Source organism: Paramormyrops kingsleyae, chromosome 18 (genome assembly GCF_048594095.1).
Source record: "Paramormyrops kingsleyae isolate MSU_618 chromosome 18, PKINGS_0.4, whole genome shotgun sequence".
Classification (NCBI taxonomy): domain Eukaryota; kingdom Metazoa; phylum Chordata; class Actinopteri; order Osteoglossiformes; family Mormyridae; genus Paramormyrops; species Paramormyrops kingsleyae.
In genome coordinates this window covers 25,598,317-25,617,033 of record NC_132814.1, presented here as the reverse complement: position 1 = coordinate 25,617,033, position 18,717 = coordinate 25,598,317, and the positions used below count along the sequence as shown (strand labels likewise).

The 18,717-nt window shown below is 39.7% G+C and overlaps 2 protein-coding genes across 5 annotated transcripts in view; both read left to right on the top strand.

The window, feature by feature from the left end:
• The first annotated feature begins 654 nt into the window (after positions 1–654).
• Positions 655–4,935, top strand: LOC111853921 (tubulin alpha chain-like). Its single transcript, XM_023831353.1, has 5 exons — positions 655–805; positions 2,844–3,066; positions 3,401–3,549; positions 3,640–4,320; positions 4,398–4,935. The coding sequence occupies exons 1-5, from the start codon at positions 803–805 to the stop codon at positions 4,686–4,688; spliced, it is 1,347 nt and encodes a 448-aa protein (XP_023687121.1). The 5' UTR covers positions 655–802; the 3' UTR covers positions 4,689–4,935.
• A 2,102-nt stretch (positions 4,936–7,037) lies between these two features.
• LOC111853901 (lysine-specific demethylase 5B-B-like) overlaps positions 7,038–18,717 on the top strand; it is a 32,440-nt gene continuing 20,760 nt past the window's right edge. For 2 of the 4 annotated variants that reach the window (XM_072701817.1, XM_023831312.2), the window contains exons 1-8: positions 7,038–7,349; positions 12,494–12,571; positions 12,744–12,866; positions 14,913–15,083; positions 15,654–15,722; positions 16,159–16,293; positions 16,685–16,877; positions 17,181–17,281. In XM_072701817.1, coding sequence (XP_072557918.1) covers positions 7,197–7,349; positions 12,494–12,571; positions 12,744–12,866; positions 14,913–15,083; positions 15,654–15,722; positions 16,159–16,293; positions 16,685–16,877; positions 17,181–17,281 — 1,023 coding nt within the window. In that variant the 5' untranslated portion in view covers positions 7,038–7,196. Of the gene's footprint in view, positions 7,350–12,493; positions 12,572–12,743; positions 12,867–14,912; positions 15,084–15,637; positions 15,723–16,158; positions 16,294–16,426; positions 16,478–16,684; positions 16,878–17,180; positions 17,282–18,717 lie in introns of those variants that run through there. The other 2 variants (XM_023831313.2, XM_072701818.1) reach the window with 2 other exon arrangements.

The following is an 18,717-nucleotide window of genomic DNA, read 5'->3' as shown; positions in this document are numbered from 1 at the left end:
TCTTCATAGATTATGCATGTTTCTATATAACCATGAATACACCTCTAATTTACCAAGTTTTCAAATGAATGATTTTTTAAGCATTTATATTACGAGTACATGTATTATAAATAATATGTTAAATATGTAAAATATTATACACTACATAAAACAGTATTATGCAAGATGAATTTAAACTGTCGTTATAAATGCTACTTCCCATCCAACGTGGATACAGCTTAATGCCCTGTGATGCCTGGGTCAAGTTCCTCTCTGACCAGGATAAAAGGTTTGAAGATGGATGGATGGATTATGAACACTTAAGGCAACTTTTATATCCCGCCCCTCTCTCGTTCTGTGTGTGTGTATCTCAACTAAGTATAAATTAATAAACAATCCTCAGCGCACAACTAAACCTATAATTCTCTCAATCCGTCTGTCATGTACAACCACTTACTGAAAAACAAGGTTTAAGCTTAAAAAAATGTGGCATTTAGATGATACGCCCGAACACCCCGACAAAGTTAGAAAATAAAATGATAGGTCTTCACCATGTCCAATCATGCTATTAGATTTCATTTCTCTGCGCCAATAGAAATTGCCGAAAAAGTTTTTTTTTATTTGACCTGTACCAATTGTATTGTTCGGAAGGCGGAGTATTTCGATCGCAATATAAAATACCTTCTTACGGTTGCGCCTTGGCATTGCTGTGTTGGCGTGGACTCGTTGCATGTCTGAAGTCAACGGGGTTCGCTGTCGTTTAAACCAGACCTTATTAAAACTGTTTGTCAAGCGATACATTTCACCAGCCTGAACATTCAAAATGGTAAGTTTTAAAAAAGTCTTATTTACATTCTAAATAAAAAATTGAAAACAATGAAGTGGTATTCTGATTGTGCAACCGGTAATCTTAGCAAAAATGTAGTCATTGCTTTGAAAGTTTTTTTTTGGCGTTCTTAAATTTGTCTGCGTAATTTGCTTGAAAATGTTAATAGACAAATAATTTCCTTGATTTTTATTGTGCTACTTGCTTTTTACCACTTAAGGTGGACCTTATGGAATTTATCCAGCAAATACTTATGGTTAAAAAAAGAAAAACATTCTGATTTATGTGCGCTTAAGCCATAGTTTTCCGTTGGTGGAATTCGAAGAATGTCAGTCCTGGGCCACAATAGCCTCTAGTGATGAGGAAGTGGGTAGGTGGGGGTTATTTCACGGCTGGGGGAAGGGTGGATACGTCTCAGCGACTTTACAGGTACAGTCGCCTGTTTCTCTCGGTGTTTTTAGGCCTGTTCGTATTTCACTTTTCCGCGTGCTATACGGTCCGCGCACAGGATGAGTGACGCAAATTTCGTCATCAATGGCGTCCGGCGGACATTGCGCGATTTCCAACTGAAGTTCCCGTAATTCACGCCCTTGATGTGATTTCATAGGCCGGAGGGACGTAGGTGCACATTGTGATTGGCTGTAGAAAGATAAACCCGGACCGTGACCTAATCGAGTGATCGTGAACTGTCTAGATTCCGCCTTAATTTGTGGCTTAGCCGCGTCAACAGGGTAGATTTGTTTATTTCACCTCAGTTTATAGTTAACAGCGCCCGATGTACGACTGACGGCACACAAATAATACTGTCAACTTTAATATGGCAAATTGACTACAGCGATAAATGGTAACGACATTGAAAGAAAGTTGACGGATGATCGTTTTTCAGTCTGTAATCCATATTAACATGTAAACGCAACACAAATGTACACCAATGTTTCATGTGTTAAGCCTATTAACTGACATCACGATAGAGTTAATGTGTTGGGGGTATCGTTAACTGAGAGGATAGCCAACTTGTATCATTGAAGGTTGCCATTGTAAGCTTACTACAGATCTAGACAGTGTAGCAACGACTACTGAAGAGACATACTTGCATGGGTGCGAAAAGACGTTTTGAGCTCGGGGTGCTCAAGGACGGACCGGCCACTAAACTTAAGTTCTTTTATATCATCGGTAGCTATCGACAGTTATCAGCGACAGTCTTTCTGGGGAAATAATCATTAAGTCGCCTCTGAGCAATTCTGAGATGAATAACGCTAATACCGATTTGCCAACGTTTTTCTTTGACGAAACCGACAAGAGGGAGTGTTTCAGCACTAGAGTCCAGCCGGTATTATCAGCCGATGTGCGCTAATTGGTATCGGCGTTAATGACGGCAGATAAATGACAAAAAGAGACAGGCGGTGACGGATGCCTCCACCGTGTTTTAAGTGTTACGTAGTTTGTCCACCAGAGGGCACACCGGAACTCATGTCGCCAAAACGTGTTCGGAACATACATTTGATTCTAATTGATCATAACTTTAATGTATTTTGTTGTACTTTTGTTCAGAGTAGTATTTATGACAAAGTTTTGGTCTATTTTTAAACTGCATTACGTCATGTCTAGTGAGGACGTTTATGTGACAACATATACATGTTAGGGAAAATCTTTGTAAGTGCCTCTACTCGGCACTTTTACTTTCAGCGCTACTAAGTAAAATTTTAATTACTTAAGAGTGGTTGGGGTTTAATGATGGTATGTCTAGTTCAAATAACTGTGAACAAAATATAATGAATGAAGGTGTCATAAGATATGCCGTTCACTGGGTTCTTGGGTAGCAATGTTCCATGTACATTACATATATTTATTAGTTACACTCTTGGTGAGGGCACAACAATGAAATCACTGCTGACCATGGGAACCAGTGACCTAAACCCCGAGCTACATACTGCCGTCTGAGGCCTATTCACTGAGTCAAATGCGAAGGCAGAATGAGCTATGATTAACCGGCCATTCCCCTTGTACCCCCCACCCCCATTTGTGTATACTAATTTAGCGTGAGTGCATCTCCATCCACGTGGGCCAGGCAGGAGTGCAGATTGGCAATGCATGCTGGGAGCTGTATTGCCTGGAACATGGAATCCAGCCTGATGGAAATATGCCAAGTGATAAGACGATTGGCGGTGGAGATGACTCCTTTAACACTTTCTTTAGTGAGACAGGCTCAGGGAAACATGTTCCACGGGCTGTGTTTGTGGATTTGGAACCATCTGTTATTGGTGAGTGTGATTAGAAATGGGTCAAGGACCAGGGATCATCTATCTTTTCACACATGGAAACCAGTGCTGGTTGGTATAACGGTTCATACGGAAAACTATTATTGGTATTATATGAATTTTTATTGTACCGCAATACCGGTTTAGAGTACACAACGTTTGGAAAGTGGCGCAGCTGGAAACTGTTTAAGGGATGACCTTTTTCACTGCTGTACCACTAAAAATGTAAAAATTATGTGCAATTTACATTTATGTAAAGTGAACTCCATGGATACAGAGCAGTTCTGCATTTGAATAGTGATCTATGGAATATGTGACTTTGAAACCTTATTTTCAGATGAAGTCCGGAGTGGCATATATCGACAGCTCTTCCACCCTGAGCAACTCATTTCTGGAAAGGAAGACGCAGCCAATAATTATGCCCGTGGCCACTACACTGTGGGAAAGGAGATCATCGACATGGTGCTGGAGCGTGTCCGCAAACTGGTAGGATGTAGCGTTAACTGGACCTGTGTATGGAGATCCTTCAGCACTTTCAAGTAGTATTGCTATTAAGATTTGTTCTTTTCTTTGCAGACTGATCAGTGCACAGGTTTGCAAGGATTCCTCATCTTCCATAGCTTTGGAGGTGGAACTGGTTCTGGGTTCACCTCACTGCTCATGGAGCGTCTGTCAGTTGATTATGGCAAGAAATCCAAGCTGGAGTTTGCCATCTATCCGGCCCCCCAGGTGTCCACAGCTGTAGTTGAGCCCTACAATTCCATCCTGACCACTCACACCACCCTGGAGCACTCCGATTGTGCCTTCATGGTGGACAATGAGGCCATCTATGATATCTGCCGCCGTAATCTTGATATCGAGCGACCTACCTACACCAACCTCAACAGGCTCATTGGCCAAATCGTATCTTCCATCACAGCCTCACTGCGCTTTGACGGTGCCCTAAACGTGGACCTCACGGAGTTCCAAACTAATCTTGTCCCCTACCCCCGCATCCATTTCCCTCTGGTCACCTATTCGCCCATTATATCTGCTGAGAAGGCCTACCATGAGCAGTTGTCTGTCTCAGAGATCACAAGTGCCTGTTTTGAGCCCTGCAATCAGATGGTGAAGTGTGACCCACGCCATGGCAAGTACATGGCCTGCTGTATGCTGTATCGTGGGGATGTGGTGCCCAAAGATGTCAACGCTGCCATTGCCAACATCAAGACAAAGCGTTCCATCCAATTTGTGGACTGGTGCCCCACAGGCTTTAAGGTAAATTATGTTTCCACTCTCCTAGAACAAGATCAAACTGCTTCTTTTCAAATGGTCTAAACTCTGTTTTCCTACAGGTTGGTATCAACTATCAGCCTCCCACAGCGGTGCCTGGTGGGGACTTGGCCAAGGTCCAGAGGGCGGTTTGCATGCTCAGCAACACCACTGCCATTGCCGAGGCCTGGGCACGTCTGGACCACAAGTTTGATCTCATGTATGCCAAGCGTGCCTTCGTCCACTGGTACGTGGGAGAGGGCATGGAGGAGGGGGAATTCTCAGAGGCAAGGGAAGATCTGGCAGCTCTAGAGAAGGATTATGAGGAAGTGGGGGCAGATTCAACAGAGGGAGAGGAAGAAGAAGAATACTGAATGTCTCTAAGCAATATCTTTAGTGCACTTGAAGCACATAACAGGATAGTAATGGTATTTCTGTCAAGTGATGTCTTGTGCGAAAGAAAATGTCTGTTCTTGCCAGTCGCAGTGAAGCATTGAAGGTACTTCTGTGGTGCATCAAAACCTCACACTGGTCTTTGTACGCAACAGGCAAGACCCCTGTTGGCAAACTTTCTTTTATTCTGTTTTTTTTCTACTTATGAATAAAGGTTGTACAAACTTCTGTGTGTTTAGATCTGAGAAGCAATAAGCCAGACATCTGCAATGGCTCAGCACACAAACCCAAATACAATTTTGAAGTTAATGTCTAAATAGCATGTTCTTTGCTTTGTGGGAGTAAACTAGTATTTGGGGAAACGCACACAGAGTGGGGGGGATGTGCCAACTACAGACAAAGCCGGTGCCGAACATGGACCTTTAACCTGAAAGCCTAATGCAGAAATCTTAGTCTACCATACCAGCTAGTCTAATTTCAGTTTATTTTAATCAGTCCATATGACCACTTACAGTAGTTAAAATGTTAAATGGAATGATCTTGAAAACCAGTAATCTAAGGATACTGATTGAACCTGCTTTCAACCCCAAGATTTTCTTTTTTGTTGCTTTGGATCAAAGTAACCACTGCATAAATGTAATATAAATTCCCCATATTGTGTGGGTGTCTGCATGGCCTGTTGTGGCCTGGATTAAGATCCAGGCTACCCTGTGATGCTGTACTGGGAAAGCAATCAAAATATGGGTGACTGGACATTAATAGTATGCATGGCTTTAAGTTCACATAATGCAGGAACATCCTAGTTTGTCATTGGCACAATGAAAAAATGCTGCCAAACAAGATAAGTATGACGTCAGGACCAAGTAGTTCATATACGGTAGCATAACTGCCCAGAAGATGGCGTTTCACTACAAATGAAGGAAATAAAAACAAGCCATTACTGAAACACAAAAATAGCATGTGGGTTTTATTGCCACACCATCCAAACACGTATGCAGTAGCCGTTACCCCAGAACCACGGTGCTGCGTATAGTTAAATCAAATATTCTTCATAATGACTTAAGGACAATGACGTGATGTTTATATGTATATATACCCATCAAATGACAAGAACAAAGGGTAGGATTATTCTCGGTCGCACATGCTAGGCCTTCTAGCAACAAAAAATCAGAAGCAAAAAGTCATAGCTGACTGACGTTTATAATAACTGGTTAAATTATTTATAAAGCTTGTCAGTTACTAATTCACGTAATTAATCCGACTTATTCCAGACAAACTTTGTTCTGCTCACGTTCATACAATCTTATGGTCACCCAAGAACAAACGCCTACCTCGCTGGACACCTCTAATTTCCAAAAAGTGAAGCCCAATCAGAAACGCGGTGGCGACTATTTAAAGAAAAAGTCCCGGTTATTATCGTGCCGCCTGTCACCTGGAGTATATCCATCCGCCAGAATAAGCAAAGAAATAATAGTATTTTAATATATACGATTGTGCTGATGCAAATATAAAAGATCTACATTTTGGTCTCAACATAATTTATGTTGTCGTAGGCCTACACATTAAGCGAAAGCCGAATTAAAATTAACCAAAATTAATCATTCAAAATTACAGTGTGTGAACCTTTTGAGCCATTGGCCATCAAAATGACCGAGGCTTTCATCCAATGAAATATACTTAAATCTGGATTTAGCGTTTTTAATGTAGCGTCTTTAACCTTTAATGGAGCTTCCAACTTCTCTCTTGACAGCCACAATTTTGTGACGCAATAGGAAGAATCTAAACGAAGAACCGTATTTATGTTTTTTTTTTACTTAGAAATAACAAGTACATCTGAAATATATGCAACGGAATAAAACTTCAATGAGATCGGGTATTAATACAGCACGTTTGGTATAACGATAATGTATTCAAAATTAAAAAAAAAAAAACGAACCACCCTCCATTATGATAAGTCTTGGGTACACGTACCAGGATGACTTTCTATGTCACATCTCTTTGGTGAAACCTTGTATACATTTAGTATTCTGTAAACGTAAGAAAGTACAAGATACATTATATAAGGTCAATTCAAGTGAAAGAACAAACACCTTGCAACAAAATACAATAAAGAACTGGAGTGAATTCCTCCATAGCAATTTTATATATACCGCGTATTGTTTACTTCATATGTATTAATAAGGCAGATAAGAAACAATATCGAGACATCTACATTTACAATAAATTTTGATATCAAAGGAATCCAGACATAAAATATTCGGCCACGTTAATTAAAAAAAATGACAATTATGACAAGGTTTCTACTTTCTGAGGCGGATGTGCTTGCGGCTCGCGCCGTGCGTGCTTTTGCCCGTGCTGATTGTTTGAGTAAAGCGAAGCCATCGCTTGAGTAATAGGTACGAAGTTACACGCTTCTACTACACTTGGCACTTTGACCGGTTACTACCAAGATTCTGATTATAGCATCGTTTAGTAACTGGGAGACCGCGATGACCCAGCCTCGATGCGATGAATTCATTCTGCCTCCAGAGTGCCCAGTTTTCGAGCCTAGCTGGGAGGAATTTGCCGACCCTTTTGCCTTTATCAACAAGATAAGACCCATTGCTGAAAAAACGGGCATCTGTAAGGTCCGGCCGCCGCCGGTGAGTATGGACAATGGATGAAGTATGGTCCCGAATGCTCTAGTCCGGATATATCACGGACCTTGCACATTTTCTTTAAGCTTTAAAAATAAAAGTTTTCAATATGGCGGCTTAGACTTAGGAGAGGACTTGCACATAAAACCAGGTCTGGTTGCATAAGCTGGTTAGTCGTATGGCTAACAACTAGCCTCAATGGGTAGTTAGGTCAAAGCTAACAAGCCTGCAAGACGACAGTTGGCCATTAACTTTAATTGAGCGAATAAAAAGATCCGAAAGCTCTTCCTATGGAAGACAATGATCATTGAATCCAAGTGCGACCCAAATGTAGATGGGTGAATGAAGGCCCTTGCAATTAATAACCGCATGATAACGGCTGTAAACTACAAGAAACGATTGAGTGAGTTCGTCCTTAGAGGAAAACATAATTAGACAAATGGTAATACAGCCGAGTTTAATTTCTAGTTGGGCATTTAATTTTTTTTTTACCCACTGAGGCCCAGATACATTGATGTATTTTATTTATTTCTAGCAGTGGGGCAGCAGTTTTTATGGATTTATCAAAATAAATTGACCGATCTTACATTAATAAAGGCTCCGTTGTTTAGTATTTGGCATACTGCAAATTACTGTTGATTACGCCATTGCAGTTCAGCTGTCTTTTTCAGTTTTACAAGAAGAAGTATTGCGTTTATGGAGTGTGGATAATGGACTTAGTTACCCAAATGCTAACCCATATTTAATCAATTATAATATAATAATCGTTCTGCTTCCACCATAGCTCAAACAGAATTAAACATCTCATATAAAATATGCTTTGTTTTATAACGAAACTGGTTTGACGAGTGCTGTGTTTATCGGGTTGGTTCATATAATTATATAAAATAGTATATTTTCAGATTAGCGCACGTTTAGGTATTTTGATTAATATGTATATCATACGGGTTAAGAAGTTTTTCCAGGAAAACCACAATACCCCTCATATGGGTCTGTTTTCACTTGTGGCTACAATGCTTGATTCATAACTAATGCTGCACGGGGGGACAATTACAGTAGAACAAGTACATAAGAGGAATATAATCAAACAGTTGCTAGCATGGATATTTAAAAATACACTTGGAGGAATGCACTTTTTAAAAAAATAATGTCTTTGTTGGAAATGTTATCTAAGGGGAAATGCTGTCCTTCAGGTTCTCTTGATACAACTCTTAACATGCAAAGCAGCTCTGACTAGTTTTGACTGTACAGGTAGAAATTGGTAGTGAAGCCATTGGGTGTTTGCATCCTTGCCATGCAATGAGTGAGTGATGATGTTAGACTGCTGTTAAAATAATTCTTTCATTTGCTGTGTGTGCTGGATTTTAGAGATCATGTCTTATCTTCTGGTGGTTGTTTCTGTGAATTATTTAAGCTAAGTACTTTTTCCTTTCATATTTTGTTATTTGGTTTTGTGAGACTGTCATGAAATATGCAAACTTTTCAGTTATACAGGATTATTAATACTTTTACGCCGTTTCTTTCAGTAGGAGGGTTGTTTAAGCTGAACAGCATAACTTTTCTTCTTTGATAGAGTTTCAGACTGCAGTGTCTTCTACCATTTGTTTAACTCATCTTTGGCTTAATTGTAATGTTATTATTGGGTGGCTCTGTGACTGGCTCTGTTGTCTCAAATCTCTGGGTTTGGGGGTTTGAATTTTCCTTTGGAAATATTTTGGATTCCAGAGGCAACAGTGCAGGTGAGGTTTTGTGGTGGGGACATAATTTAAATATGAAGCTCTCTGTATTGGGAGGGGGGGTGGACCCAAATTAAATATTGGGAGTACTAGTCCCATTTGCACCCCACCCCCCTCAGTTCCTCCTCCTGCTCTATGCTAGCAGATGTGTAATTTTGAAGGTTTATGGATGGATTATTAGTATGCCAGGTTTACTGTGCAATATATGGGTTTTGTATTATGAAAGGAAAATAAAATCTTTCGTTTTTGAAAAACTTATCGAATCTTGTATTCAGGTCTGGAATATCTGGTGGGCAAAAATGCTGATTGAAATACTGTACATCTAGCCTGCTTTAATTTGTTCAGCTCATTTGTTAATGCATTCCTAGTTTATAGGATATTTCACCTTTTTAATAACAATTATTTATTTAACACCAATATAGCATTTACAAAAACGTGTTAGTTTGTGCCTGATAATTTCAACCTTCCACTAGCATGTCTGTGAACTTCAAACGTAACATCTTAAACTTGTAACCTAACATTTTGTTCCTTTATGATACAATGTGCACAAATTGCATTGCTGTAATTCATGAAGATTTCATTGTTTTGGTTTGGCCTGGGTGTTATAAGTTGTAAGCCAAATCCACATGAGAGGTCACACTTTTATTAAGAGTATGGTCGAAACAAAATGCAAATACAGGATTTCCTGTTCGCGAATGCACATCTATAACTGTTCAGTATAGACATTATTTATATTCCAAACAAAAGTCTCAAAATAAAGACAAATAAATCAACTATAAGACATAAAAGCCTTTATCTCCTCTATGTCCAGTCCACCAACACACCAAAAAAAAAAAAAACCTATTTGGCTAATGGCTCTAAAAACACAAGCCCGACAACCACGAAATTGCACTTAACTGGACAGAACCTCATTTTAAGGTATAACTAAGTTGTATTTTTAACACTTTTAGAATGTAACAAACTAAGTAACAATGTCTTTCCCCGTGACACGCTAACTGAATAGATTGATTATAATCTGTGAATTCTTGGATTCTGTACAACGTCATGACTTAAGTGCTCATGTTCTTTGCAACCAGGAAGAATAACTGCAGGTATCTATTAAAAATCTAATTTTAACACACACTAAGTTTCAGTGTAAACAGTACGGTCTCATCCTGTATCTTGTTTGAGAATATGTTGATATATCCTAAATATTCGATACCCTGCCCAGCCCTAGTTCACTGACAATAATGGCGACCAAGAACCGAGCCATGCCCGACCCATAGCGCAAACTGACAGTTTTCCACTGCAAAGTATGCAAGCCGTACCTGAGCCATACGTGAGCTGTAACTGCGCAGACACGGCCCTGCTTGCTATTAAAGGGCAATTCATGCTGCTTTTCCATGTGTGCTTTCAGTTGCAGATTAGGGGACGTGACGTAAATATCATCATCATCAGGGGTTGGCTGTGGCCGGCTGTGGTCGGTGCGCATGTTCGTGTCGACTACGCATATGCAAGATAATTGACTATATGTGTATATCCAGTAGGTGGCATATATGCCAACTTGGTTGTTTCAGTTTCTTCATATCAAAACAATAAATATCAGTAGCTTTGGAAACCTCTTCTCATACCTATTTGTTCAACATCAGTGATATATTACTACGAAGAATTCAGGGTGAGAAAATATTTTTTGAGAGTTTTATGTTCCTTCACAGTAGTTTTCCGTTACTAATAATAACTGTACTGTCTCTGTTTAAAGTACAAAACATAGAATTAATCGATTAATAATTATAAACCTAAACGATAGACATTTCCAGTTAAGTTTGCTTTAGGCATTAAACTATGGGGGACAATACACACCATTTAACTTTCATGTATGTGTTTTTATACGTTTACTAATAATTGTCAATTCACCACCTGTAATATTTCAAAAATGTTTTTTTCAAAAATATATTTTCCCATCCTAACCTCTTACAGTCTCTGTATATTCCACCTATGTCTTATCATTGATTTCTACTCAAAAATCATATTTTCTCAAGAATTGAATAGTACCTTCAACGAGAATCGTGGCTCAGTGGCACAAGCAATCAGTTTAAGCACACTTGTTCATTCAAGTCGCATGTTTTTGGACAGTGGAAGGAAACCAGAGGATCCGCAGAAAAGCCACCATGCAGGGTGAACAATGCAAGCTCCTTGCACACAAAGCGGCAGTGTGCAGCAACACTGCGACCTACCGCGCCGTTCTGCCGACCTGACAGGCCTGCACGATGTGTGATGTCAGTGTCAACATGGCATTTCATGCACGTGCAAGTCACATTGCAAGGACCGTGGTAGTCTGCTGTGTTAAAGCTTCAATAAGTTGCGCTAAAACTTTTTTGTTTATTTGTTTGTTTCCAGTGACCAAGTCATTAAAGAAACAATTTCATAAGCTTTATTTTAATGATTGTCCCATTTCAAAATTATCTAGTATATGTAAAAATAATAAATAAAATTAGTCTGGAGTTTCTCTGCTGGTTTTGCTTGAGCTCTGCATGCATATCATGTATTACATGGTCGCCAACATGCTTTCAGACTCTCATGCCCACATAAGAAATCTTATGGCAAACCTATATTATTCCATCATAAATCTAAAATTAGCTAAAGCTTTGGGGTAGTTTGCAAACCTGACAGAATATTTACTAGGTAATAAAACTGTTACTTGCATGTATTTGCAGACTTGTCTTGAATTGAAATCAAAGTGATTTGTCAACATGATGATAATGACAGGCTAGGCTGCTCTATGAGACTAAATGGCGCATATCTATGGTTAACCTTGCATTTTTTCCTGAATGTCGTCTTTTAAGATATGCTTGAATTGCAGTTGTTCTGTGGTGATGTTTAAGTTATGCTTTGCGATACTTAGACGACTGCATTTTCATTCATTTTTAATGTGAATGAAATTATTTCAACCCTCCTGTGCGTCTTCCTTCTGCAATATTGCTGCGTAATCGAGAAGGAAAATTTGAATCAATGCTTTTTAGTAATCAAGCTTGAGTAATCACGACCCCTCTACTTGCATAACACGGCGATTCCCACAGACATGCTAGTAGAAGTTAGCACACAATAAAAATAAAAATAATTACACATAGTAAATCATGATGTATACTGTGTGAACATTAAATAAGAGTCTCTTCAGTTTAAGGTAACTGTCGCTCTCCAAACGCCTTTATTCAGCTGATCCTTCTGCAGTGGAAAACTGAACCGAGCTGGAACCACACTTTAACTAGTCTCTCACCGCGGTACCAACGGTATGGGTTGGTTCCTGTATTCCAGTGGAAAAGCAAAATATATTTTCCCTTTATACATGTGGAAATCTACCAGGAACAGTATATGTGTTTGAATATATGAAAGCTACTATAAATGATTGTCAATTATGTTCTTTCTCTAATTATATAGGGCTGGCAGCCTCCCTTTGCTTGTGATGTTGACAGACTTCACTTTACTCCACGGATTCAAAGGCTCAATGAGTTAGAGGTACCCTTTTTTTCCTGGTTTGTTTGTTTATGCTGTGTCCTTAAAGATAAACGTGATTCCTTGAATTAATATGTTGCATAATGATGATATACAGGACAGTTCATTATCATCTCCATGTTTGAATGCATGTGAATGTGAGTTCTTCAAAATGGATTTATTTTTCTTTTGGAAGGCCCAGACGAGAGTCAAGCTTAACTTCTTGGATAAAATTGCAAAGTTCTGGGAACTTCAGGGCTGTGCTCTTAGAATCCCACATGTTGAACGTAAGATTTTGGACCTGTATCAGCTGAACAAGGTAGGTGCTTTGGCGGTGTTTGGTAATGAACTGAACCACAATAGAGGGTGACGTGTCTCAGTGGCTCGCACTGTTACCTCACACCTCTGGGTTTGGGGGTTTGATTGTATGAATTTTTTTCTTCTTCTTTCCATGTTGCCTGGGTTTCCTATGTATACTCTAGTTTCTTCTTGCTCACTGTAAATTCTGTCTGTAAATTGCCAGCAGTTTTATAGCATTGTGTGTGTGTGTGTGTGTGTGTGTGTGTGTGTGTGTGTGTGTGTGTGTGTGTGTGTGTGTACGTGTGTGTGTGTGTGTGTGACGAGCGATTGACTGGCATCCTGTCCTGTATATAAACCTCAGGTGTGTGCTTTATACTCCAGGACCCTTGTGATCTTGACAAGGATAAGCAGTTAGAAGGTGGATTGATTAACTGAAATAACACAAGCCCCATTTTCCTGTTTTTTCTTCCACATCAGTCTATCACATCTTTCATGTCTTTTTCAGTATAGTTTTCATTTCTGAAAGGTGTGCTTGAGCATTCTTAGCTTGTCATTAGTGTACGTGAAGCAACCAAAGGCAGATGCTCTTTTGTTGTCCTTATGAAGAATGTGGTAGTTTTATTGATTACGCTGTGAATAATGTTGTGCTGTAGGTTACGGTCTTTCCCCTGAAGTAGTGGCGAATCTTCCACTGCAAGCAACCTATCAAATAGTGGTGGGAGATGGTGATAGTATATCATGATTGGTTGCAACTGTAACCACAATAAGTGATTCAGAGTTATGGCAGGAATCGCAATTAACTACATTAACAATTACTTTTATTTAGCAGACATTTTTGTCCAAATCGACCTGAGATAAATAGCAAATTACAGACAGTTGGAGTGGACTAGGTATAATGGCGACAAGAAATTCATTTCAAATTGTATCTGGTGCACACTTTTTGAACTGTAACTCTAAAAGTATTTTACAGACCTTTTCAGATATGTTGTATGGGTGAAGATTTGCACCTGTACAAATTGCATGACAAACTGCACTAAAATTGAAGCAACAGTGCTTAGTGAAAGCAAAGGGAAGAATGAGATGATTAGAACCTTATCTTTGTGAACAGGATCACTGTTATTACTGTATTTACTGTATTTGATCTTTGATGGATCTTATTGCCACTTTAAAAACATTATACGGATATAAATTTACACCTGGAAATTAACTTTTGTTTCATACTAGTTACTCATTGGGAGCTTAGCCTAGCAGCAGTTGCGCCCAAGTACACTCTCCCACTTTGGATTAGGCTGGGTGATATCATATCGATATTATATCGCGCATGTGAAATAATCACCAGGGCTTCAGATGACAGATGAAGCATTTGGCCGGGCACCAGTTTTTTGGTGCTATACGGACATTTATTTACGCCTATAATTTGATAAGAAGATTAATAGTATGGCTTAAATATTAATGAGGTGTTTTGTGATACCCGAAAGTTAGTAATCTGTGTAAACTTTGTTTCTTAAATTCGATTAGCGGAGCACCCCACATAATACTACGGTTTGGTATACTACGGTTTGGTATACTACGGTTTGGTATACTACGGTTTGGCATACCTCAGTGCAATATGCACTGAAGTCGTGGTGAAGAAGAGCAGCCATGACATCTTTTAAAAGAGGAGATCTTGTGGATAAACAAGGTAAAATGACGTCGGCGGTGTGGTGGTACTTTTTGCAGTTCAAAGTCTGACACATTTATTAAACATAAGGATATGCCGTATTTATACTAATAATGACTTTTGGGCGTCATACAAAGCCTCATTAATATTTTAGCCATACTACTGAACTGCTTAACAAATTGTGGACGTAAATAAACGTCCGTATAACCCCGAAAAGCTGACGCATGACCAAATGTTGCGCCTGTCATTTGTTGCCCCGGTGATTATTGTGCATGCGTGATGCAATATCGATATGATATATCTCCCAGCCCTACTTTGGATGTTTGCCAAATGATTTTGCTAAATGTTTGCTAAATGTTTTCCAGTGTTTGACAGCTCTTGGTACTTTCTTTTGTCTTTTCACAGCTTGTGGAGAGTGAGGGAGGTTTTGACATAGTCTGCCGTGAGAGGCACTGGACAAAAATAGCCCTGAAGATGGGCTTTGCACCTGGAAAAGCTGTGGGTTCCCACCTCAGAGGACATTATGAAAGGATACTCTACCCATACAGCCTGTTCCAGGCAGGAACCAGTCTTTTGGTGGGTGAGCGTTCCACCCCCAGCAACAACACTGCCCTGCTCACACAAACAAATGGCTCCAGCAAAAGCTTCCAGGCAGTTGAATAAAACCATTCTATGTTTGGACCATTAAATTAAAGCTTCTGAATATTCCAAACTATTTAACCATAGAGTGAAACCTAACTTAATTGGTCATCGGTCTTCAATACCTGCTACCTGGGAGGGACAGTTGAAGACGGCAAAGTCCTTTCTCCTGACATTCATTTGAACATTGTACTAAAACATATTGCTGTCTTGAGTTTGAACAAATTGTACACATACTATTCCAGAATGAATAGTGTAGTTACAGAACCTGTTGAATGTTTGATCTAGTTCTATTTCTGTTTCAGATCAATTTCTAGTATGTCGCGTACCTGTAAAATAAGTATCAGTAGTGATATTTTCGTAAGAACCAATTCTGCATGCTTGAGCACTGGCTAAAATGGCAAGTAGGATTGGTTGGTCCAAGAGGATGTTCACCAGAAATGTGGTGTTTACATAAGATGTTGTCTTATAGTATTCTATAACTTTCCTAGCTCTCTCTTGCATTAGGCGCCTGAGCTCGCTTCTAAACTGGTGCAGTTAATGGGTGGCCCGGATCCAAATGCAGATACAGATAAGGTATGCCTGTTTCTTAGTGATGTTCACAGACCATTTAATGATATAAACTAATCAGGTAACCTCTATTAGAGCATTGTTCTTTTATTTTTCATTTATTGACACCTTTTACTCAAGGTTCCAAACCTTTCCCCTTCTTCCTCTGCCTTTCCCACCCACCAGTACTTGCATGAGAGAGGTCTGCTGTTTTCACTTAGCAAATCTCTGGTCGTCTTGCAAAAGCCCTTTTTTTTTTGGGTAGGAATGTTTTAACATGGGAATGTACAAAAAGATTTGAAAGGATGCTTAAATACTTAAAATGTTTAAATACATTCCAAGGTTTTTTGTATCTTTTTCCATTCATTTGTCTGTGCACCTTGTACATAACATTTATTTCCTGCTTCTCCTGTGACATGAATAATTCCAGCCTGTAATGATTTTAATGGAATTCTGCTTGCAGAGCATCCAGAATGCCATCCTGACCAGTGACATCAAAGATGAGGAGTATAAACCACATGAGTTGGCCCAGAGGCAGTCAGTCCATCCAGCAGACACCTGCCCTCCAGCTCGCAGGGCAAAGCGCATGAGATCAGATGTAAATCCTTTCAGCTGGTCAACCTGAAAATAAACCTGAAGAATATTTGCATAGATTGAGCATCAGTTGCATTTTTACCCAAATTCCTTGATAATCTTTATCCCAGGATTCCTCTTGTGCTTATAGTTTTACAGATGGTGTCAGATGAATGGGTAGATGTTTACTAACAGTATTTGAGGTGAAGGTGAGGAAGAATACTATACTGCTGCTTTGAGAGTATTTATAACTCGAATGACATAATCTGACCTTTGGCGCCATATTGGCAGCATTTTGAGGTTAAGGGATTGTTGCTCCTTTTAAGTAGATTTGTTAGTTTGTGAAAATGGCTATAATGTTTTTCTTAACTTTTCTGATTGACTGACTGGCTCCTATCTTTCCCCTTGCCCCATAGGTAGGCCATGTGAAAACTGATCCAGAACAGCCAAATCCAAACCGACCAAATCTGAGGAGGCGAACAGGATCTTCTGTCCCCAAACCAGAGCTTGGTGTGACCCAGCCTGCTCTTCTCCCAGGTTCACACCAAACCAATCTGATTCAGAATGTTCTGGGTCAAAGGTCAGCAGCCCTGTTCTCAACAGCTACAGGTTATTGCTCTTCTTGCCTATTTGTGATCTTTCTGTAGGCAGATATTAATTTCTCACTGATCTTTATGAAATTAATGTTTAATTTAAATATTTTGCTCACCGCGGATGAAATGACCGCAGAGCACAGTGTGTTTAAAAAAATTCTGACCAACTAATCAACATACATCATACAATTATTTTAATGGTGACAGCAATTCAGTTTTTTTTGGCCATGTAATATGCAAAATCCCTTGTGAAGCAACTACTGCATCATGTTTTTTTTTGGAACCATTCCACCCACTCAGTTCAGCTTCTGCCTAACAGGGAAGGAGATTCCCATTCAGGTGAAGCAGGAAAACACTGAGACGGAGTTGCTGAGCCAGGCAGTGAAAGATATTCCAGAGGAGCACGGTACTGATACCATGGTGAGTGTGCTGCCTGAAGCGCGTCGGTTATTGGTTGGCAGCTCCGTGGGCGTCCCTGCGGGTTGGGGGTGTCGGTTCTACCTCTGTTCTGTGTTTGGAGTTGGCGTGTTCTTCAGGTATTCTGCCGTCTCCTGCAGGTGCTCCCACAGCCGTTACCCTCTGGGGTCTAGGGGTAGGGAACACATCACTAACTGGGGCATGGTCACACATTTCATCCAATATCATAAACTTAATTCATGGCAAATAAATTGCTTCTTATATATTTGTTTTGGCATTAAACTCATCTTAACCTTAGTGTACTGTAAATATGACAGATTTAAGTTTGTAATTTGACTTCGAAGTCTAGACATTGCAAAATGCAGTTTGGAACACTTGCAGAAACATTATAAAAGTACATAGTAAGCAATGCTGGCAGTTTGTTTTGATCCTAGATATCTGATCAGCAAAGTCTTTTCTACATGAAGATGACTAAATGGTGTAGATGCAACATTCATTTGGATAAATAAATAAGAAAAACCTAACTCATGTAACTATTTCTGGCTCCTTTCATTGAATATGTAGGAGCTCTCATGTGTATGGATGTATCTGGATCGCGTTTCACCATTGCGTTGTTCATCAAATTACCATGCGAATGCGATTTGAATGCGCGCTAATGCGGCTATTTAGAATGTGAATAGCGATCTTCGGGTGAGAGCGGTACTACACGCCCCCGATGCAGGTAAAACAAAGAAAGGAGACATGGTTTAGTTTTTTGCCGATTTAACCTAATTTAAAAAACTTTAATACTTCCGACAATGGACGTTTTGAAAAGAAGACAGATTATGGATTTAGTCAGCGTTTTTTTTCATGATTATACAATAAGATTTCAGCGAGTTATGAACTGAAATACACGAGAAAGATACGCGGCATTGCCGACGATGCCCTCGTCCCCAGGAGATTAGGATCAGCAGGAGGGCTAATTGGTGTCCCAAAATTGCCCGTAGAGTATTAGTGTGTTTGTGCATGTGCACTATGATGGACCAGCATCCCAGGCTTATGCTATGTGCTGCCCAGGACAGGCTCTAAGCTCCCCAGTCATCCTGACTTGGATAGAAGATGGATATTAGTTATTGTTTTATTGTGGGCAGATAACATGCTGAAAGTGCCTCTGTTTGGCTGATGTGATCTGAGACACCAGGATGCTGTGTCCCTCACTCCTTATTCGGTTTGTTTATAAATACTGACTCTGTGAATGACCTTTTTTGCAGTTAAATGTGATGGAATAGCTTCCAGACCTGTCAGCACTGTTGTGATTTTGTACAGCACCTGATGTACAGTAATAACATTTGAATTCAACCATAAAGTATTGCAATAACACACACACATGCACATATACACACACAACCCTATTTACAAAAAGCTGGGACAGTGTGGAAAACGCAAATAAAAACAAGAAC

Coding starts and splice junctions, on each gene's coding strand:
- LOC111853921 (XM_023831353.1), top strand. Junction 3,067..3,400: donor TTTGGAACCATCTGTTATTG/GTGAGTGTGATT, acceptor CCTTATTTTCAG/ATGAAGTCCGGAGTGGCATA. Junction 4,321..4,397: donor GGTGCCCCACAGGCTTTAAG/GTAAATTATGTT, acceptor GTTTTCCTACAG/GTTGGTATCAACTATCAGCC.